At 43.2% G+C, this 23868-nt stretch overlaps 1 protein-coding gene across 2 annotated transcripts in view; it reads left to right on the forward strand.

The window, feature by feature from the left end:
• ITGA6 (integrin subunit alpha 6) overlaps positions 1-23868 on the forward strand; it is a 77061-nt gene that overhangs the window by 23508 nt on the left and 29685 nt on the right. For both annotated transcript variants that reach the window (XM_044242343.1, XM_044242344.1), the window contains exons 2-9: positions 12615-12739; positions 14190-14269; positions 15792-16047; positions 17688-17819; positions 20877-21087; positions 21819-22012; positions 22170-22258; positions 22950-23068. In XM_044242343.1, the coding sequence (XP_044098278.1) occupies positions 12615-12739; positions 14190-14269; positions 15792-16047; positions 17688-17819; positions 20877-21087; positions 21819-22012; positions 22170-22258; positions 22950-23068 (1206 nt within the window). The remainder of the gene's footprint in view (positions 1-12614; positions 12740-14189; positions 14270-15791; positions 16048-17687; positions 17820-20876; positions 21088-21818; positions 22013-22169; positions 22259-22949; positions 23069-23868) is intronic.

Raw genomic sequence — 23868 nt, forward strand, 5'->3', positions numbered from 1 at the left:
GCTACCTTTTGATACCTTCCAGCCTTTCCAAATGTGGTGTGGGCATTTGAGGCAAACTGCTCACTGTGTAAGGTGTTGCTAAGTGTTTTGTTTTCAAAGACTGGTTTTCTCTGTAAATATATTAATCAGTAGGAATCGCTGAATTTAGGGCCGCTGACAACTCTAATAGGTCTAGTTGAGTTGGGGAAGTGGGTCAGCTACAGCGTGGGCCAGAGCACTCGTTTAGTGAGGGTCTTGGGAAGTATTTGCTGAATGAGTGAAGGAATGAACAGATGACCGAGGGGTTGTGCTAGCAAATTGGCAGCCAGCATTTCCATGTCATTTTACTCAGACTTACAGATAAAACTAAGACAATATCACATCATTACAGTCTCACTTTTACATTTAAAAACTCCCAGTGCAGGGGCATCTGGGTGGCTCAGTCGGGCTGTGGGCTCCCTGTGCAGCGGGAGGCTGCTTCTCCCTCTCCCTCTGCCCTTCCCCCCTGCTCCTGTGCACTCTCTCTTTCTCTCATTTCTTTAAAAACAATCTAGAGCCCTCAGAGGAGTGTCTGACTTGCACTAGGAGGATAACCAGCAGTGGGCAGTGCTCCTCATTGTCCGCTGCTTTTAGAAGGCTCCCTGTAGAAATGGTTGAAGGTTCAAGGTTCCTCAGATTTTAAATCTGCTGGGTTGAAACTGTCAAGAATGAGTTGTGCAAGCTACTGTATGGATGTCGCTCGTTTATTAAATGTACTGGCTGAGTGTCCTTGAAGCACTGAGCATGGAGCTGGATGGGAGGGGAGGCAGCAGGGAGCAGAACAGATGTGGCCTCGGCCCCTGGGCAGCTGACCCTGTGACAGGGGAGATGGACAGACAATAGGCAAGTCCTCCTAGGACTGACCATGGCTATTGCTATGAAAGTAAGGTAAATGCAAATGGACACCTGACCTAGCCTGGAAGGTATAGGAGGGTTTTTAAACAGAGACCTCAAGTTGAGTAAGGGGATTCCAGGGAGAGAGGAACGTGTACGAAAGTCCTGAGCCAGGAGAGAGAGCATGTGGTCAAGGGTTTGAAAGAAGCCCGGTCTAGCTAAAGGGTCCAAAGTGAGGGAAAACTTTAACTCAGACTGTGCTCTTCAGAAATACCTAGCCTCAGCAAAAATATTTTAGGTTGTCATCAAAATTTAAGTTCCCAGTGGCTGAGGACAATTTACTGTGAATAAGGAAGGAGACTGTTTAGATTTCTGGCCATGGTAGAAAGCCTAGTGCCTATGAGGAAGTCTGTGTTCTAACCCCCCCAAACCTGTAAATTATCAGACTAAGTGGCACGGGGGACTTAAAGTTGCAAGTTAGGGTTCTTCATCAGATGACATTAAGGTTAAGGAGATTATCCTGGATTACCCATGCAGGCCAGTGTAATCAGAGGGAGCCAGCTAATGTGGAAGGAGGAGGCAGAAGATAGATTTGGAGCCACATCACTGCTAGATTCGCGGAAGGAGGAAAGGGCCAGGAGTCAAGGAACGCTGGCAGCCTTGGAAGCCGGCTAGGGCGAGACCGAGTCTCCCATAGAACCTTCAGAGAGTAACTGCTGACACTTTGATTTTTACTTCTGAGCTACGGAACTGTAAGATGCTAAGTTTGTGTTGTTTTAAGCCACCAAGTTTGTGGTGACATGTTACAGCAGCCACAGAAAACCAGTACACCTGCCCAGGTGAGGGTCTCCTTGCAGAGATGGCTGTTGCCACCAAGTCACTTGGTAGTAATGACCTCTGATGATGTGTTCGGCTCCAACACATCCTGTCTTTTTTTTTTTTTTTTTTTGTTAGTCACCATACAGTATATCATTAGTTTTTGATGTAGTGTTCCATGATTCATTGTTAACATATAATACCCAGTGCTCCATGCAATCCGTGCCCTCCTTAATACTCATCACCATCCCCCACCACCTCCCCTCTAAAACCCTCAGTTTGATTCCTGGAGTTCATGGTCTCTCATGGTTCATCTCCCCCTCCCCCTCTGATTCCGCCCCCCCCCCCCGCTTCATTTTTTTCCTTCCTTCTCCTAATGTCCTTCATGCTATTCTTTATGTTCTGCAAATAAGTGAAACCATATGAGAATTGACTCTCTCTGCTTGACTTATTTCACTCAGCATAATCTCCTTGAGTCCCACCCATCCTGATGTAAAATTTGGGTATTCTTCCTTTCTGATGGCCAAGTAATATTCCATTGTATATATGGACCATATCTTCTTTATCCATTTGTTTATTGAAGGGTATCTTTCCACAGTTTGGCTATTGTAGCCATTGCTGCTATGAACGTAGGGGTGCATATGGCCCTCCTTTTCACTACATCTGCATATTTGGGGTAAATACCCAGTAGTGCAATTGCCAGGTCATAGGGTAGCTCTACTTTTAATTTTTTGAGGAACCTCCATACCATTTTCCAAAGTAGCTGTGCCAATTTGCATTCCTACCAACAACTACACATCCTGTCTTGAAGCAGCTGGCTCTGATGGTTCCTTAGTACATATTGATTATGCACTGCTGTGAGCCAGAGCCTGCTCTAGGAGCTTGGGATGAATCTGTGGGTTTAAGACAGAAAGATCTGTGCCCTCTGAGAGCTTTAGTCTGTGTGCCGCACAGCCCTGAGCTCCACAGAGGGCTGATGAGAGTAGAGATTTCTAGCTCACCACCACTGGATATAAACTTGTGAGTGCAGAGTTCTCAGATCTATTTTTGAAATCTCCAAATGACCGGTCACCAAAATAAGGAAAACATTTTAAGGTTTCATAACTTATATGTGTATATAGCTACACACACACATGTGTATATTATAAATACACATACACACATATTTTGGCTAGAAAGGCTAACAGGAGGTATTAGTCTGATGATTGATTTTTCTGGTTGCAAAGGAGAGAGAAGCAGGCCCTTTCTCCCCCATGAAAGAGCCTGACGCAGGCAGAGTTGTCGGGTTTAGATAAAAGCACAGGTAAGCTTTAATGCCTCCTTGCTTCTCTTTACCAGGTGGGGAAGAGAGGGGAAGAGGATCTTTAAGGAGAGGGAAGGACAAGACTCCTCAGCATTCTGGGCAGGCTGTCTGGGGTGCTGATGGTGACCAGGGTGTGGTGCAGGGGTACGTACGGACATCCCCTGTGGACCATAGGCCCTTGGAGAGCAGAAGTACTGTCCTGCTTCTGGCTGGAGGGAGAAGTATCTGTCAGTGGACACCTGGAGAGTCCATGTCATTGGCTCTGGAGATGGCCTCTCCTAAGGCCAGGAGAGCTTTGGTGACCAGACAAGGTGACCTCAGGTAGCCCGGACATGGGGAGATGGGTTGTAGGGCCTCCCAGGGCAAAATAACTCACTAGTGCTTGTGAAACCATCCCCAGATCCAGCCATACGGCTGGAATTTCAAGCACAGGGTTTTAAAACTCAAGCTGTTGCATCAGTCAAGTTCCATTGCTAGCTTTATATCGGAGCTGGGTGACTGCATAATTTGTCTACCAAACTGGAATTATTTGTGTGAGGGAGAGCGAGTCCAGAACAACAGGTGTGAGCGAGGACTATTCTGGGAAGGCCTGGGTGCGTGGTCAGCCGAGCTAAGAGCTGAAAACTTTAACCGCTCTGTGGATAGTCTGGTGAGCAAAAATGACTCCATACAGCGTGGCCTCTGTGTCGAGGGGACTAGGATTTCCGGGAGAGAAGGTGCAACTGAGAGGCTTTCCTGAGATGCTTGTCCACAGCCCAGGGGGCCTTGAAGACTTGTTTTCTGTACAGCCTGGACTATAATGCAAGATCCATTTTTTCACCCCCAAATCATTTCACCTTATGTATGAGCCCTTAAAAAGTTGTTCTCCTGTGAGAGTTGCCTTCCTGATTACTTTATTTTGAACAAGAAAGTTCTTTTTGTTATAAACACATTAGCCTAATAGGACCTCCATCAGTTATAATTGTGGATGCGGATAGAGGTTAAATTGGTTTTAAAATATTTTAAATAAAATAAATTGCTTTTAAAAAGGAGGCAAAGAAATTTACCTCCCATTTAGTAATAATTCCTCAGGATTTGACACCATAATTGCAAGTCTTGGTTTGTGTTTATAAACTTTAAAATGTCCTGGGAATGCTCCTGAAAACTGAGTTAGATATGGTTTTCAGAAAGTAATATCAAAGAAATATACGGAGTGTGAATAAAATCATTTTATGGAATACAAGTAAAGCTACTTTTAATGTTTAATATGTTATTTAAATGTTTGTACAGAGGATCAGATGTCAATTGGCTATTTCATCTATACTCATAAAAGCTTGTAATACAAATTGGCCAAAAAAATCCGTTTTGAAATTTTTTTTTTCCAAGTGAGGAAATCGTATCTGTAGGCATCCATAGTCGATGAGGGGTGGTAGTAAGAGGCGTTTTGGGAATAGCTGGGAGAAAGACCTCTTCAGACTGCAAGGAAACAGGGCTCAGGTGAACATTGGATTCCTTCACATGACTGGGGTTTGACTTAAGGTTGCAGATGGTGGACTCAATGCGCGGTTTCCCTCCAGGCTCCTCAAGGCTCCATAAAGGGTGAGATTAGGTTGCTACAAAACAGGAGGCAGATGGTCTGGCTTAAGACTATAACAAGGGGGAGGAGCTACAGTCTGGAGCAGGTCATGCCGGGACTAGGGCAAACTGGAAAGGGTTTGCCCTGTGACCGCCCTGGGAATGTTCAAGTAAGGCAGGGACTTGGGACTGAGGTCTAGATCTGGAAGGGGAGGTCTCTGTGCAGGACCACAGATGCCAGATAGCACCATCAGCCCCCATGTCTGTACAGAGTATAGGCTGCTGCCATTCACACCCTGGCCAAAAACGAAACCAGAGCACTTTTTTGGTTGGGTTGGGTGTAGGGGATGGGAAGGTTGGCAGGTTTTACAGAGCTTAAATTGATTACAGCTCAAAAATACAGAATAGATTCTCACAGACAAGACGGTTATGGTTATTTAAAAAAAAAACAAACACCTAAAAACCAGGGTTTTTCTAGTGTGAATGCTGGCACCCCCAAAATTTAAGGCTTCCTCCTCTAGCATTTGCTTTACAAGTGGTTTGCAGTCTGATGGCAGCTCCCTACCCACTCAGTGTAAAGTGAATCCTGACCCCACCCAGGGCTCCCTTCAGAATTCCTACTCAGGGTGACACCAAGCCAAAAATGGACATTTTTTAGACAACACCAACACAGGAGAACCAAGGACTATGAGGCATGTGGTGAGAGCTAGCAGCATAAAAGGGAATGGCTGAAGTAAGCCGAGAGAAACACTGGAAGAAACAGATAATCCAGGAACAGAATAAGAACTGGGTCGGGGTTGGGGGGAGACCTTACAGGTGAAATGCAATGCTTAGAATGTTAAGAACGCGTTGATCCACAAATTAAGAATAGAGTGTGCTATTAAGTAAAAGGCACAACCGGAACCAAGAAAGATCTTTTGGAGATAGAACTCCTGAAATTTAACTTTTCAGTAGAAATATTAGAAAATCAAGTTGGAAAAACCTCAGAACCATAGACAGGGAGGGAGGCCAGGAGACCCAATACCTGAGCAGTTAAGGGGTTCCAGAAAGAGCACAGAAAATGGGATGCGTGAAGTGATCGATGTGCCATGAGTCAGTCAGTCGAAAGAGCGTGCAGTCAGCACACAGTAAGTGAATAAAGGCTCACGTGCAGGTGCGTGGTTGTGCCATGCAGAATGCCTAGGTTAAGTGAAGAGACTGAAGGTTCAAACAAATGAAAATTGGACTTCCATTAGGATTTTCGTTGGCACCGCTGGATACTAGGGTAAAGACTGTAGCATCTAAGTTCTGAAGAAATTGTTTTTCAACCCAGAGTCCTACATGCCATTTTTGTATCTGGAGGGACTAAGTTTCTCTGTCATGTACTATTCCCTAGGATGACTTTTAAGAACGTAATTAGAATAAGAGGGAAACCTGTTTTCTGAAGCAGATGAGCCCAGCAAGGCAGTCCTAGAACAGTTCGTGCAGCTGCAGAAGATCTGAGGCCTCTGAGGAGGAAACCCGAGCAAAGAAGCAATCCTGATTTAATACAAGGTATGCAAGGAAGCTTAGAAATGATCGAGGCAAACAGTGTAAGGAAAAAGGTAATGAGAAATGCCAAGACAAGCCAAAGTCATGGTTCAAATGGGAAGTACAGCAAGCAGTTGATAGAATGAATGGAAGAAAAGTCTGTTTGACCTTGATGCTGGGAGCAGTTTCCTTTGAAACTGCTTTGAGGCCAAGGGCTCTGATACTCGTCCCAGAGAGAACGCACATAAGTTCAATGTGGTCTGATTGAACACTGAATTTTTACCTGGTTATGTAAAAGAGCAGGTGTCTTGTGGTTACACAAGACAGCATGTAAGTGGTAGCTAGTCTGACAAGAGTGTAAAAATTTAGCTAATCGGTGGTAGGAGTTGGGGGGAAAGTGAGGGAGAAAGGGTCAGGGTGCTGATGGCTGCATCTCACCATTCAGGGAAGGGAGAGATGGTATGGAAAGTCAGTGAAGGGAAAATAGAAGGTTAAATACATTGTGTAAAACTTTAGGGGTAACAAATAGAAGAACTAAGATAATATGGTTACTAAACATGGGAAGGAAAGTGAAGTAGCAAGTAGTGTAATTTCTTCCCTTTTCATGTGTGGGGTCCTCAGTTATCATCCAAAGCTGACAAATCAAGAAATGAAAGTAGAAGCAGAAGTAATGGAGATACAGAGAAGTAAATCCAGATTTTTTTTTTAAAAAGAGGTTTTCCTAGATAATGGGGCTTGGGATGAGTTTGGAATTTGCTGCTTTCCATTATAAGTCCTTTCTTACTTTTTGGTTTCTTGTCATTTATTTATATGTATTTAACAAAAATTAAAAATGGAGTTTGAACTTGGGTTAGAGGTAGAGGTGACACAAATGCCATGGTAATGCCATCTTTTAATTTTTTTATTACTTAATTTGGACAAACTAAGAAGGCTGCACTTTATATTCACCAATAATAGTGTCCTTGTTCTAATGAAGCAATAGTTCATATTTCCTGGGACAAAGTCGTGGAGCTAGAAGGCAGAATCTTTAATCCTTGAGGAAACGAATTACTGCCAAAAACAATGAAGCAAAGGTGCTATTGTCCTTAGAGTTTTAAAAGTGGTCCAGTGTTTAGGTCTTTTGGTTTGAAGTAGTTACACAAAAGTATACCAGCTCTATTTGGGAGAGAACTTGAGGATATGAAATAGGAGTGTGGCTCTCTTGAAGTCTGAAATAACCCTGAAATATCACGAGAGTGGGTCCCGAATACTTGTGCCAGAAATTCTCATCTAGACTCCACAAAGACCTGAATTTATATTCTACCCTCAGTTTTATGTCAAGCTTGTATCATCATTAGCCTTTGATATTGTATTTTGCTATTTCAAATTTTATTTTTTGTCTTTAAAGATGACGTGGTTTTGCAGGTTTTAGTTTTAGTTTTTTTTTTTTTTAAGTTTTATCTAAGTAATCTTTACACCCAACCTGGGATCTGAACTCATGACCCCAGGATCAAGAGTTGCGCATTATTCCTACTGAGCCAGCCAGGCGCCCAGAGTTTTGTATTTTAAGTGTGGCTTTTCAATATGTTGGAATCCCAGGCCGGGTTTTTATATCATTATAGCTTCAAAATCGTGGAGGTGATTGTTCACTAGCCCCGTGGAAAGCACTCTCGGAAGTAATTCTTCCTGTTCCTTTTGGTATCTAAAGCAATCCCAGTTCAAACTTAGATCCTCACCCTTCCTTGACAATTTTTCTTTTGACCTGATAGGGTACTAGGCTTATCAGACCCCCTTATGTTAATTTCTGCCATTTCCCTTTGAAGGCCGTAACTTCTATCCCCCGGTCCCTGTCACTTTGAATGTGAGTTGTCACTGTAGTTTTGAATTCCTCCATACATACTGGGTGGGTCAGTAATGACAGCAGCTGCTGTCACTGCTTCTTAGGAGGAAATGAACTGAGTAGCCTAGAAGCTGCTGCCCAAGTCCCGGGCGTTGCTGTGGGTATCCTGGCAGTGCCCAGAGAATGTGTGCTGCTTACACTGAGCCAGCATCAAGGGGCATTGGGGTCAAAGTGAAGAAAGCTGGGATTTGAACAGAAACTAGATTCTGGTGTGGCCTTTGTGTTCCTCTGCATGCTGACTAACCCTTTTAGAGCTGTACGCAGTCCACTAACTCAGGAGCCAGCGGGTTTGAATGGCTTAGTCCAGTGCGCATCCTATAGGGCTTGGATGGGCTACATCAGGGATGGTGCCTGTGTTTGACTGGACACAGCTCTTTTTGATCATTTGTTCCTACTAAGCATAACCTCCTCGAATGGGCTATGACCTCCTGATTCAGTCAGGGTTCAAGCTCCATTAAGAGTTTACTTATTTCCTGACCCAGAGAAGACCACTTTTCCCTTGAGAATTAGGACACCTGCCACTTGAGTTTGGTTGGGGTTACTGTGTTCTTCCATCGAGGTGCTTCCTCATGTTTTCTATGATTCTGATGTTATCCAACTTACTTGCACCTGCCCCCCCCACCCCCACTGATCATTGTTTTCCTGATTGTCCTATGAAGTGTGGTCCCAGGGAACCAGATGCAGCCAGAGCAGGGGCAGCCCCCCTGGTGATCGCTGCCTCTCTTTCCTCTGGCTGATGGGTGCCCGAGGCCAGGAACCAGAGGGCTCTGCCAAGGGCTGCAGAGCACCCGGGCCTCCCTCCATCTAAGGTAGGACAGATTCTGGAGTGGGCTCACTGTGCCAACTGTCCAGGGCCCTGGGAGGAAGAACTGTGCTGTAAACACGTGGGGGCAGCCCCCCCCCCGCCAGAAGGCAATGTGACTGTTTATGTTATTCTCCAGAGGCACATTTCTCTTATTTGCTGAGTTCTCTTTTCTTCTGTGTTTTCTGCCCCTCCCCACCCCCTCAAACCTTGCCCTTTCCAGTCTTCTGTATGGTTAACTTTCCCCTGCAGTAAAACGTGTGGACTCCTACAAGAGCTTGGCGTTTTTATTCTAAATAGCACCATAATAAATTTTGTTAAGCATAAAAAGAAAAAAAAGAACTTGGTATTTTTAGCACATGTGAAATTGTGCTGCTCCAGTCTCTGTAACCAGTTGGCAGAGTGGAATGAAATGCCTCCTCTTTCTCACTTGCCTGCTAAAGGCTTGCCTTAGCCACCTCCTGGCTGAGCTGAACACGTGGAGGGCATGGAGGGCGGAGGTACCAAGGAGGGAGAACTAGGCAGTGGGCAGGCAGTTGGGAGAAAGGGGGCTGGGGGTAGGGGTGGGGTTGGGGTGGGGAGCTGCGGGCCTGCTCTGAAGGAGGACCGACTGTCCGACTGCAGAAAATAGAACAAGCTCCGCAGCTTTTGAAACAACAGGAAAGCCGTCCATGCCCCTCCCCTGTAGGGCACAGCAGTGCCGGCAGCCCCTGGGCTCTGAGGGCTCTGCAGGTGCACATCTCTGGCCCTTTACCCCAGAACCCCCGGCTCTGCAGAGCAGACTGGCTCATCCCCCAGCCCATAATGTGGCATCACTGATTCCTACCCCGCCGTGTCCTCTGGCTCTTGCCCTGTCAGCCTCTGCACACTGCAGGCCCCTCCCTTGCCGCCTCCCACCCCACGGCTGCCTTGGGGACCCCGTTCCTCGCAGGCAGCTTTGAGTGCCCCCCGCCCCCAACCAAAGCCCACCGCCTGGGCTGCTCTTGGGTTTCATACCTGCCTACGGGTCTGGTCCCCGAGGGCCAGAGTTTGGCAGGGAGGGGGCAATCCTTGCTCATTCTAGAAGGCTCTTGAAGGTTCATGGAATGAATGCCTGAATGAGTGAGTACAATGAACAGGAACTAGCAAGCCCAGCACCTGCCTTGGGTAGCTTGCTGGGCTCCTCAGGTGCCAGGCTCCTCGGGTGTGGCTAAGGAGAGGAAGTGGTCAGAGAAGACTCTGTAATGACCTTGGAACTCCGGGGCTGCTCTTTACAGCCTTCCTGCTGGAGCTGGTTGCCTCTGCAGATAACCTCTCCCCACCCCGCCCGATTCCAGGAACGCTTTCACTCTGCCTGCTGGCAGCCTTTCCATATTTTGCCTCGGTTAACAGAGCAGTTCTTGTTTCTGTGTTTCATTGTGTAGGTTTTGCCCTTTCCCCTAGGTTAAAAATGCCTTATAGCCTAGGAAGCATTTGACAGGAATGGGAAAAATAGTGCTCCAAAGTAATTTTTTGTCCCTACACATATATATGTGTGTGTGTGTGTGTGTGTGTATGTATATATCTAGCAGTGATCTTAGGGGGTCTTAGGGGAGAGTAATTATCCTCCTTGCAAGGCCTCTGTTTTCTTTTCTGTAGAATTAGAGGGCTGTATGCTCTCTGCTGTTTCCCAGGCTCACATCCTATGACTCAGTGCTATTGAGCCCAGCACTTGGCTAATCCCGCCCAGTTCCTGGGTCAGGGTTCCTTCCCCAGATCAGCCAGGTAATTGAGCTCGTTCACTTACAGCCGAGTCCAGTTCACCTCTCAACTGTTTGTGGGAGCTCCTGGGATTTGGGACAACATTGGTGGAATGTGTGTGTGTGGTGGTCCTGTAACGATGCCTGTAGCCCTTTACCTTGCTCCTACCTTCTGCCAAGAAAACTTTCAGGCCCCAGGGACCTTGCCTTGGTCCTAAGTCTCCACTCCAGTTCTCTGTGTTGGTTCATGCTATTCATGCCTTCGTATGTGGGACAGAGTGTGGGTGGAAGTGGGCTGTGCCTGCCGTGCAGGGATGTGGGAGGAGGGATGGTGCTAGGGACGTGTGTTCCCACTTGAGCCAGCCCTCATTCTAGAACACCGTGCTTCGCTGGCCCTCCCCTCCCTGGACAAACTCTTGCCCCCTCCCTGTTTTTTGAGTGCATTTCCTTCTGTTGCACCTGCTGCATTGTGTCCGTTTAAATTTTCCTTATTGTTCAATCCTTTATTGGGATCAGAAGGACAGGTGGGAGGGACTGTTTTGTTTGTAGGGGTTTTTTTGGTGTGTGTATGGTTTTTTGTTTTTGCATCTGAGATCTGTGGGTTTCTTAAAGGCAGGGAGTGGCTTGTTTCCTGTTTGAGGAGTTGTTGGTTCACATGTGTGTGTGTCCAGCTCTTTCCCCCAGCTCTAGCCTCATTTCTCTATCCCCTGAGGTGTGTTCCTTCCCTTTGTTACTGTTCCTAGCTGTTCTGCGAGTCAGCCAGACCCACAGATGTGTGTGGACAGCATTATCAAAAGGAGCCCTGCAGAAACAGTGGGTTTCTGAAGATCCCTCCTGGCTGTGAAACTGAGATTTTTAAGGCTTGTCGGTTGGGATTAGGGCCTCCTCTTTTTTTTTTTTTTTTTTTTAAGATTTTATTTATTTATTTGACAGACAGAGATCACAAGTAAGCAGAGAGGCAGGCAGAGAGAGAGAGGAGGAAGCAGACTCCCTGCTGAGCAGAGAGCCCGATGCGGGGCTCAATCCCAGGACCCTGGGATCATAACCTGAGCCAAAGGCAGAGGCTTTAACCCACTGAGCCACCCAGGCGCCCCTGGATTAGGGCCTCCTCTTAATGGAGCTAGCATTATTAGGGAAGGAGGGAAGAAGGCAGAGTAGGATACCGAGTACACCAGTCATGCTGCATAGACCCTCCGTGCCATGTCTGCGCCAGACTGATGGGATGATGGGTCAGGAGTCCCCAGAGTAAGAGCTGCTCTGGAAAGGCAGAGAAAGAAAGCACGAGAGCCGGGCAGAGGGAAGGAGACTCAGGCCAGTTGTATCTTGGGCAAGTTTAGGTTCTAAACAGTATTATTAAAAGATAAACTAACTAAGGCATATTAAAAAAAAAAACTTTACAGGTTGGAGCAAAAATCAATAGGAATCTGGCAGCGGCAGGTTGGAAGTGGTTAGGAGTGCTCTGCCAACAGGCACCAGGGGAAAGTCTCCTACAGAGAAAGTAGAAAAGCAAAGAAAAATTATTTAATCAGCTGTAGCTTAAAGCCTGGTTGGCTGTGTGTGATTGGTTGTCCCTTGGGTTTGATTTTATAACCTTGAGGCATTTACAGGCTTAGATAACTGCCACATCATTAAGCCACATGGGCCTAATGGCCTCCTTGTTTAATTAATTAGACAGTATGTGAATTGAAGATTCAGTGTCTAGCCAAAATTACCTTTGAGAAAAATGCCTCAGGAAGGCATAGTGTTAGATGTTGACATATCATTGCTTGTTAAGTTTAATGGGGCCATTTTCCCCCTCCAGTGTATGTTGAGTTCCATATGTCCTTGAATTAGGTTTAGGGGTCATGTTCTATAAAATGTATCTTTTAAAACACCAGAATCCTACTCTGAGAGGTGCTGATACCATGAGAGATGGCACACTTTTCACGTTGTTTCAACAACCCCTTTCTGGGCTTGACTCGCCTAGCTGTGTGTGTGTGTGTGTGTGTGTGTGTGTGTCTGTGTGTGTGTGTGTGTGTGTGGCAGGGACCAGCCACAGGACTCCACCCAGCACCTAAGCCAGTGGGGCATCTGGGAACTCTTGACCACGAATAATGCTGACATCTCCACATCACGGTTCTAACTGAAATGTTAATTGTGTTTGTTAAACTCAACTCTCCAAATTCTCTGCTTTGTCAACAGGCTACTGGTGGGGGCCCCTCGGGCTGCGGCCCTTCCACTGCAGAGGGCCAACAGAACAGGAGGCTTGTACAGCTGTGACATCACCTCCCCGGGACCTTGTACACGGATCGAATTCGATAACGATGGTGTGTCCTGTCCTCACTCTGTTCACTTGGCCAGACCCCACTTGCCTTTTCCATGAGGAGGGAGGGGGAGGCCAAGCCTTTGTTTTTTGAAGAGAGAGCCTCTCTTAAATACATGTCTTGACTGTTTCTTGTTTGCCTTGAAAACATCTACTTTTTAAATGACGTTGGGATGCATACTGACTTGCGGCCCTTCCTAAGCTTGCTTTCTAAAACGATATGGTGTATGGATGTCGCCACCTAGTGTTGTACTGAGGTTCTACAGGAGGCTGTTGAAAAACTAAATTCAGAGCAGCAAAGAGAATTGTGCATAGCTTGTACTTGGCTGCCAAAAGTTCTCGCTTGCTGTTAAAATATTTGGGAGAAAGGCTGTTTTAAATATCAGAGCTCTCTAAAGTGAGAGCTGACCATCATGGATAATTTTGCCCTCTGGCTCCAACAGAGGCTTCTCTTGTGAGGGATCTATGCTGAGCCGAGCAGTTAGCATACTCACAGGCTCCAAGCGAGCCAGATTTGACATACTTGGTCTAAGTAGACTTGCAGATTCATGTTTATGTTCTTCTCTTTTTCATCTTTTAGAAATAACCTTTGGTTTTTTCTTTACTGATTAGAAAATGATATATGTTAATTGTGAGAAAGTTGCAAAAGACATCAACCTATATAAAGAAAAATCCCAAAACCATGGGTAATCTAGACATAATCACTCTTTAACATTATGGCATTTTGGCTTCACTCTACTTAAAGTTGTTTAGTTTTCACATTTTTGTAATGATTCAAGATTTTAAAAAAAAAAGGAGGTGCCTGTCTTCTCACTGAGGAAGGCAAAACTTTAGATATAGATTGATACTGAAATAGACACATACATGATGGTGTTTGGGGTTTCTCTCTTTTTTGTGGGGGAGAGGTAAAAACTAAATAAGTTGCTTTCCTTTTTGGCATTGATAGAAAGATGTAAAGTGAATCTGAGGCCTTGTCTTCTCTCCTCCAGGAAAGAAGAGAATAGTGCATGCTGTTATATGACAGATTTAGGACTATGTAGAGAAGTGCCCAGTTCTTGTTAGTTTGGATGACAGTTGGAGTTTGGAGACTGGATTTTCACATCACTGCTTTAAGCCGCATATGTTGGAAGATTACCCCTGAGTCTTATAATTTTCAAATAGGTTTTTGTACTCAGGATCCTGGTTGTCAGAAAGAGTGTAGGGCCACCACGTAAAAGCTATGTAGTTTATGTAAAGAGTTTTTAAGAAGGTTTTTTACCAGGAACCACTTACCTCTTTCTTCAAAGGAGAAATAATTTTTCTGGATCGAGTAACTGAATTTACTAAGGAGCAAGACTTGGAGCCTAGGCAGAGTAGAAACCATCTTGTGTTTGTGTTCCTCTCTTGCTTCATTGCCTGCTTCCGTGACTTTGAAGTGCTAACTGTGTGTACGTAACCTGCGCTGCTTTCCACAGCGGACCCTTCATCAGAAAGCAAGGAAGATCAGTGGATGGGGGTCACCGTGCAGAGCCAAGGTCCAGGGGGCAAAGTTGTGGTAAGTGTGGAGAAGCGTGCCCATTCCACAAGGTCTGAGTGCCTGTCGTCTGCCAGCACCAGGCCGACAACAGTACGCAAGGCGGGCAGGGGCTCTGTTCGTGGACAGTACAGAGGACTTGCTGCTTTGCAGCAGGAATTGATGTCAAGAAGAAATCAGGCATTATTTTTTCTGTGCTTCCTAAATATGTTATTTATTTATTTATTTATCTGAGAGAGAGAGAGAGCAAGCAGAGGGAGGGGCAGAGGGAGAAGGGGAGAGAATCTCAAGCGGACTCCATGCTGAGCATGGAGCCTGACTCGGGACTTGATCCTGTGATCCTGAGATCATGAGATCATGACCTGAGCTGAAACCAAGAGTCAGATGAGTGACAGAGCCACCCAGGCGCCCTTCTGTGATTTCTGATACACTTGGAAATAGTCATAAAACCTGCTTTTCTTTAGAGCTTTCAGACTCAAGGAACTTATTACTATACCTTCACTGAATATTCCTAAAATGCTAGCTGGTCTTTAGAATGCAGGAGAGAATTAGATGTGGTTTATGTCCCAGAAACTATGTGGCTTTTTTAGATGAGTTATAAAGAACATGGGAATGGTCATGGAAAGTAAAAGTGGGTAATTTAAAAGTCTGGTTGTTTGTTCTGAACATCTTCAAATATAAGTAGCAGTGGAGGAAGAAAGGGTTTTTTTTTCAGTGGATTGTGGGAGGTGGCCTTGGAAATGCCTGCCTGGCTGGATCACAATGCTCTGTCTCTATCTCTTTTAAAATCCCGTTGCTCTAACAAATTGATACAGGATTTTGAAAAAAAAATGAGAATTCTACTGAATCCTAAGTTTTGATAATTAAGAGATCATCATTATAGGAAATCAACTTGGCTGTCAAAAAGTCTATTCAGCCTGTGTTGCATGGAAAGTAACCATGAATGCCTTGTAAAATTATAAAGTATTTGATTTTTTTCTGGCGTAATTCACTCTGCCTTTTAAAATAACCTTAATCCGAGCTTAGAGTACAAGTTAGGACTGATTATAAGGAAAAAATAGTGTGGGAAAAAGGGAAATGTCTTTGTTTTAGCTATGTCTGCCTCGTCCTAGGAAAATATGTCCGTGATTTCTCCCCTCTGGGACATAATTACAAATTTTCACCAACATACTGATGGGAAAGTTTATATGGCCAATAAAAGCCAATTAAGAAAATGAGAGACGATATTTCCTATTGTTCATGTGACAGGTCAGTTTACAAATACATTGCCTGTGGATTACAGACCAGCATTCAGTATTTGGACTGGACCATTATCTTCCAGGCGAGAATAAGACAGAAGTCCTAGTTCTGATAATGCTAGATTGTGGTCCCCTCATGCCACTTTGGAGAACCATTGCTGGTTTTGGATCCCTTTCCAGGATGTGGGACACGTTTAACATCCTATTTAGAATTAAGCTCTCTTTATTACAAATTGATAAAATGGTTACTAATAAGCGTAAAGTCTGTAAAAATGAATGGGCTGCTTTATTCCTTCTGTTTGCAGACATGTGCTCACCGATATGAAAAAAGGCAACATGTCAATACAAAGCAGGAATCCCGAGATATCTTTGGAAGATGTTATGTCCTGAGTCAGAATCTGAGGATTGAGGATGACATGGATGGAGGAGACTGGAGTTTTTGCGATGGCCGATTGCGAGGCCATGAAAAATTTGGTTCTTGCCAGCAAGGAGTAGCTGCTACTTTTACTAAAGACTTTCATTATATTGTGTTTGGAGCCCCGGGCACTTACAACTGGAAAGGTAGGACGTGTATTTATAGCAATAGAGATTAGAATGACTGCATAATTTCTGTTACATGCACCTGTGATTGAGTACATTTGAAGTTAAAACAAAATGTTACAAGGCACTTGTATATTACAGAAGTAAGGTAGGATTTGTAATTTCTCAATTATATGATCTCAAAAACAGTGGTGGAAATGTATATTGGAAGATATGTTTCTCCTCTCTCAGCAATTTGCGTTAATACAAGTAGTTAACTTTTTTCTCTAAGAATATAATAATTAACATCCGTAGTTTTTTCTGTTTTGTATTTTCCTGTTTCTTGGGGCTGAAAGTGTTTTAAGTTTTAATGCTGGCAGACATTTCATTTTAAGGTAGTGATCTGAAAACAAAATAATTGTGTAGTGTCATGTACAAGTAACAGTATATTAATACAGACATTTTTTTCATTATATCTTAAAAGACTGTGTTTTGTTAGTAAAGCAGAGAAGGTAGAAGGGTAGATGACAAATTAGAGCATTGTGAGATGATAAATTTAGATAATTTATGGGAAAGTTGTTTAATGGTATCATTTAATTATGATTGTGATGTGGGTAAAAGGAGACACTGGGAGGGAGTGGGGAGAAGGGCCCTCAGTTTGACAGAGTTTAACTTCTCTCAAGAAATTAGGCTGGCATAGAAAATCACTTGTTACGAAGGAGAGTTAACTCTAACGCATAATGAAGAGAAATGCATGGGATTTAGACATCAGACATTTTTCTGAGAAATTTATTAAAATAAATGTGTTATAACATTTTCTGTAGTTAAGAATAACTTAGGAAAATTTTCCCTTTTGCACTAAAAAAAACCTCCCAAGTTTGAATTCCTATTAGATATAATCCTTGAGGAACATCTTCCCCTTTATGTCATCCATAGTAACCTTTGGGAGGAGTTTCCTTTGGCCTCCCCACTCCCAACATAACAGTATTTGTCAGCTTATGTTTACCTCATCCAAATAACACATAGAATTTAGAAATAATTTTGTCATAGCAAGAATAGATGCTATTTATGGTTAAAAAAACAAAAACACCCACGAGTTATGTATGTATGTATTTATGGGAAACATCTTTTACCTGCTTTATAAACCCTGATTTAAAATGTTACTGTTTTTAAAAAGTGACGTAGTGGGCTTACTATATGAAATCTTCTCTTTTTAATTGTTAATTTTGAAAATTTTAGAAAGATGAAATCTTGGTTCAGGTGGTTTGGAGAAAGGATCAAAACATTTCAGCTTTACACTCTAGTAAAGTAGGTAAATTGATGGTAGGATGACAGACAATATAAAATACATCAGGCTCATGTAATTTCTAAAAAGTTACTTTCTCTAGATTTAGTTAAGAAAGTAAACATTTCATTTTCCATCCAGTTTTGTGGCATTACAGAGAATTCCTAAAAATGCATTTTTTTTCATTACTAGAACAAACTTCTTTGTAAAAATTCACATAAACGTGATTCTTTAAACTTTAATAACCTCAAAAGCCCTCTATTTCCTCTGCCCTTCTTCCTCCAGACTCTTCTTCTTGTCCTTATGAACATGAGGCATGTGTATTAGGAACCATCTCTTTTATTTTGTTCCATCTTCATGGTTTTTTGTTGTTTTTTTTGCCATTTCATTTCTTTAGGCATCGTTCGCGTAGAGCAAAAGAATAACACTTTTTTTGACATGAACATCTTTGAAGATGGGCCTTATGAAGTTGGTGGAGAGACTGACCATGATGAAAGTCTAGTTCCTGTTCCCGCGAACAGTTACTTAGGTAGGAATGAGCGCAGCTGGTATGCCCACCTTTCCAGATACCTCAGTGAGACCCTATCCGCCCAGGACCCTGGACCTCAAGGCTGAGAATAGGCCAGGAGGAGCCAGGGGCCTGTGGCTGCGCTGATGGGAATTGGATTTAAGCTTTGGTGATCCTGAAGTAACCTGGGTGATGCTTGGGACTCTTCCCTTCCGACCTGGGCCAGCAGTGGCCTCTGTAACTGGAAACAGGCTGTTAGGACAGGGGGTGGTGGGGAGAGGCAGGGATGTCGGCAGTGAGCTGAGCTGCCTCCTCTCTCCCTCCAGTGCCTCTTTCTAGAGATACTCTTAAGAGCTACATTTATGAAGTTACTCTGAAGTGACAGGTCAAGACCTCCAGGTCCTTCCTTGGTGACTGTTGTTCTCCAAGGGTCAGCTCTGCTTCCGGACTGGGGCCCCCCCTGTCACAGGCCCCCTGGCGGGTAGCATGGTGGCTTTCCAGTGGCAGCTGAGCAGCACTGCCAGAGCAGCTTGGAGGACCCCAGACTGTGTCTAAGTGCCAGTTCCCTAACTCCTCAGGCTCATTTGCATTACTAATGGGTGTCCTAAATTATTCATGTGCATTATGGTAATTGCACAAAGGCTTTTAAAAGCTTTAATTCTTGGTATGAGTTGACATAAAGAATAATTACTGTACATTTCTTGGGAAAAAATGTAAAAAAATCTCCTAAACCTAAATAGTGACCTACTTTTTTTTTTTTTTTTAAAAGTACCCCTGTGCTAGAGATGTTACTGGAACAATGGAAGGTAAAAAGTAAAAACACAAGAATAATTCTAAACAATGTGTTAGTAAGCATATTCTAAAATATTCTAATTATAGAGATATGCATGAATGGCACTATTAATTAAAAAAACAAAAAACAAAAACAAAACCACAACTTTTCAGACATTCCTTCTTCCAAATAAAAATCTGGTGCGAGGGCATAGAAGAGGGCAGAGACAAGTTAAACTTACCACTTGTTAAGTGCCAACTATGTGCTGTATTTATTGCTATACAAGTTGTACTTGACCTTCCCAACAATATTATAAAAGTAGTATGATTATCCCTCTTTAGCTGATGGGAAAAAACTGAGACCTAGGGAGATTCATTTCTTTTTTTTTTTTTTTTTTTTTTTTGGGAGATTCATTTCTTAGTCCAAGGTCACACAGTTGCTCATCCCTCAGCCAAGGAAAGAAAGGCTCGTGGAAATGAGGCAGGATGCGAAGCAGCTGGGTGTGTGAGTGCTGGGTCCATGGCTTTGCAGGACACAAATGGGACGCAGACGCCATCCGTTTGCAATCTCAATTACTCAGTATGGTTTTTCAGGGTAAATACCATCAACACACAAGTATGTTCTTTGAATATATTTTAACAGGCAGCCTCTCATCAAATGTGTTATTTAGGGATTATTTTTGATGAGCAGTAATTTTAAATTAAAATTTAATGTAATGGTCAAGAAACCCCCACTTTGGTCTTTAAGATAGATGCCCGTGGATTTTTACAAACAGTTGCTCTTGGAGCATTCGGGAAGTTTCAGAGTATTTTATTAAACACATTAGCCCCTTTTAAGAACGGGTTGCCTCAAAAGAGGCTGCCTGGAGGGGGAAAGAATCCAGTTCATGTTGTCACATTTTTGTTGTCCGTGCTGTCTGTGTGTCTATTGTTTCAAAAAAATCAGTGGGCTTGAGGAAGCAAGTGACCTGCTTGTGGTTTTGGAAGCTGGTGAGGCTGGCCAGCTAGAGGCGGGGGTGGTCACCTCGTGCAGCGGGAGCCTCGGGAGCCGGCAGGCCTCTCACGAAGCATAATTGCTTTCTCTTCAATCTTTTCCGTTCCATGCGTGTGTCCAGGCCTGCTGTTTCTGACCAGCGTTTCCTATACAGATCCTGATCAGTTTGTTTATAAAACACAGCCTCCCAGGGAGCAGCCCGGCACATCCCCCGATGTGATGATGAATAGCTACCTAGGTTTGTGACCTCTGAGATGACAAATAAATCGTCTTGGTCATGGTCATTTAAAGAAATTTTTTTTTGTGGGGGGCGATCCATACAGAGCATAAATCTTTTTATTTTCTATTCCATTTCGAGTGAAGCACGCTGAAAAGCACGCCAGGCTGAGGCTCTGCTGCCAGGTGGTTTGCAGAGCTGGATTTGATTACATCACCCTGTTCGAAACTCGGAGCTCATCATATTCTCCAACTCACTTCACAGTTTGAGAACTACAACAGTAGTGGTGAAGCTTTTTGTAAATCACAATAAGAAGGGTGAGCTTATGCTCTCTGGCATCTGCCTCCCCTCCCTATAGGAAGATTTGCTCAGTTTGAGTGGTTTTGACAGAGGCATTGATATGCACCTGCTGGCAGATCTCGGTCTGTTATCTGACTCCCCCAGCTGATGCTTCCTAATTGGGCGCCTCACGTTTTCTGCCCTCCGAACAAGTATGTGATTATCAACAGTGAGAACACGCTCACCTCTATTGTTTCTACGAGGTTCTCAAATACTCCCATCTCACCGGTCATGGTCTTGTTTGCATGTTTGTGTCTGAGAATTAAGTTGGTCTGAAATACTGAAATGCTGTCTGTGGTAGATGAAGGATATTAGCATTTGTTTTACCAAGGAGACTGATGAATGTAGAAGTTACTAATCATTACGTTACTATAACGTGCACTCAGGTATGTTAGTCTGTACTCTCCCATGATAATTTAGGATCTAGCTTGATCTCCTTTTATCACAGTTCTAGTATCAAAGTAGAGTGCGAATAGCTTTGGAAGATGCATGAGTGTTTCATGATTCAAGTTACACATAAGCTAAGTAGCACAGGTAATTTCTGTGAAAAAAGTCTTCATGTATGTCACAGAAAGCCATGACCCTAGCCTCCTGCTTTGTACTTGGGTCAAACTCTTTCATGTTGTAAGTGTGACAGCTGCTAAAAAAGGCCGGAAGGAGAGGGGTGGGAAGCCAGAGGCAAAGGTGGTGACGGTGTTACCGTGTTAGATGCCTCCTGAAATACATGGTGACGTGAACTATTACTTTGTTTTTCTAGGCTTTTCTTTAGACTCAGGAAAAGGTATTGTTTCTAAAGACGAGATCACTTTTGTGTCTGGTGCTCCAAGAGCCAATCATAGTGGAGCTGTGGTTTTGCTAAAAAGGGACATGAAGTCTGCTCATCTCCTCCCTGAATACATCTTTGACGGGGAAGGTCTGGCTTCTTCATTCGGTTATGACGTGGCAGTGGCGGACCTTAACAAAGATGGGTAAGTGCGTCTTCCGTTACTTTACATCTGCCAAGAAACCGTTGGTTCTTGGGCATTTTTTAGTCTTGAGAGGAGCCATCCTTTCAGGTTCGTTGACTCAAAGAATATTTTTGCTGCCAGATCTTTACCTTCCTGCCATGTTTTTATCACTTGTATTTTGGCAGCAGATGTTCATTACCTTCCTCGGGTTATTTACATTTTCAGTTTTTCGTTTTCACTCATATTTTGGGTCTGTGAGAATTAAAATACGGAAAACCACTAACTCAAAAAATGACACCTACGTGGTTCTTTTGCTGTGGCTTCTCATGGGGCTGTGGGAGCATCCAGAATGTCCTTTTAAAAACCAGAATCGGCGACAAAGTAATAGTTATGTCCGGTGGTGGAGGTTTGGGGGGGTGGGTGGAGGGGAGCAGAGTCTGTGCACTCTCGTTCCAACTTGGGGCCTGTCTTCAAGTTCTTCCCGTTGATACCTTCCTGTGGGCATTCATCGTGGGCTATTGTGTAAAATGTTTTACCTAAACCTAAACACTTACATACCTAAACATTACATTACCTGAACATTACATAAATACACCTTCAAAAATGTTTTAATGGATGAGAAATCAATTCCAGATTTGAGGTCCTTTCTGCGTCCCGTCTCTGTGTCCTTAGTACCTTGGCTGACGGCGTTCTCTGTGAGCTCGCTGGTATTTTAGCCGATGGTTCAGTTTTATCCCTCGTTATGTTTTTAGGTGGCAAGATATAATTATTGGAGCCCCACAGTATTTTGACAGAGATGGAGAAGTTGGAGGGGCCGTGTATGTTTACATTAACCAGCAGGGCAGGTGGAATAAAGTCAAGCCCATTCGTCTTAATGGAACCAAAGATTCTATGTTTGGCATCGCAGTAAAAAATATTGGCGACATTAATCAAGACGGCTACCCAGGTAATAGATTGTGAGATAGTTATGATGCTCACAGGCTGATTATTTGATTGTCCAAAATAATGCTTATGGCATTGTACTGGGATTTTGTTTGTTGATTTGTGATTTTTGTTTGTTGATTCTGTTGATTTTCTTTGTTGAAATGTGACGTTGTCAACAGATATTGCAGTTGGAGCGCCCTACGATGATATGGGAAAGGTTTTTATCTATCATGGATCCCCGAATGGAATAAATACCAAGCCAACACAGGTAACCAGACAGCCTCGGTTTCTACAATGAGGGTCTTCGTGTTTTGCCTTGTAGTAGGATATTGGGTTTGTGTGCATTTTCATGCTTTTCATGTTTTGATTGACAAATCTATAATAGTATGAACTTTGTGCTTTTTAAAAAAGGTACCATCAGAAGATAGCTTGAAAATAGATTTAAAATAAGCACATCGTTGCATTTATTTGTAAAATTTCTTAGATAAATTGGGAATCAAAGTAGTCCAAGGAAAAAGACTGTTTTACCCAGATAGCATAAATAAATGGAAATGTGAGCTCTTTCCTTTAGTGGGATACTAACTGGAGGTAAAATGTGCAAAAAACCCAAACAAACAAACAATCCAGATGGTTGTGATGACATGGAGAATTGAGATGCCAAAAATTTAAAATTGCTTTTGAGAAAAACAAGACATTTGGAGGGCAGGTATATAGTAAAAGAAGCTCATCAAAAATTGGCCCCTTTATCCTTTGAGATAGAATATAAATCAGATGACTTCTATGAGATAAAATGTATGAAGTGTTGGAGCACATGTGTGCTTATAATTTATTTATAATTTAGTATAATTTATAAGTAAACTCTTAGACTTCAGTTTATGAGGAAACATTTGGCTTTTTCAAAGCATCAAGAAGCTCATTTTGGTGGCCCATTGTTCATTCTGATGCCCTGTTCATTTCAGATTCTTGAGGGTAAATCCCCTTATTTTGGATATTCAATTGCTGGAAATATGGACCTTGATAGAAATTCCTACCCTGATGTTGCAGTTGGTTCCCTCTCAGACTCAGTGGCTGTGTTCAGGTGTGTGATCTCTGACTTCAGTTAAGTATGTTCAATATTCAGCTTTAACTCAGATTTTGACCTTTTTAATTGAAAATCCTAATACGCATATTTCAAATTAAGGTTTATATGGATTTTGAAGATTTTTTTAAAAAGTGATATAACAGTGTGATAAGAACTATTTTGTAATGCATCGCTAATTTTGAATTGAGAAAGAAAATCAGAACTGGTCAAAATTTTTACTTCATACATACTTTTAAAACCTTATATTTTCTTAAAAAAGGAAACAAAATTTGACAGTACAAAAAATATAAGGAAGGAAATAAGACCCCCCCCGCCCCCGTCTCTCACGATCCATTAGTCAGCTCCAAAATTTTGGTTTATATCCTTTTAGGCTTTTGTGTTCTGTGAGTGCATGTGTATATTTAACAAAACGGAGCTCACAGTGTACGTATTATTTTGTAATCCGCATTTGTCTGTAATGCTCAGTGGACTTTGTCCACGTCCGTGAGTTTATCGCGCACAGGGGCTTTTCCCCTGTCCTTGAACACTTTTCTGCGATGAGGTTACCGGCTGCCTGTAAGGTGTCACGAGGCTGGGTCTAGTTTATTTAACCATCACCATACTGTCCTTGGATATTTATGTTCCTTTCCAGGTTTGTTCGTTTTGTTTTTTTTCTGATACACCAGCTGGCCAGCATCCTTTAACTTTTGTTCACATCCTGAATTCTTCCCTCATGATAAATTCCCAGAAGTGAGTTTGCCAAGTGGAGGGCATATGTGTTTTCAGACTTTAGATTCACATTCACCAAAACAACCTCC

This window comes from Neovison vison, chromosome 3 (genome assembly GCF_020171115.1).
Source record: "Neovison vison isolate M4711 chromosome 3, ASM_NN_V1, whole genome shotgun sequence".
Lineage (NCBI taxonomy): Eukaryota > Metazoa > Chordata > Mammalia > Carnivora > Mustelidae > Neogale > Neogale vison.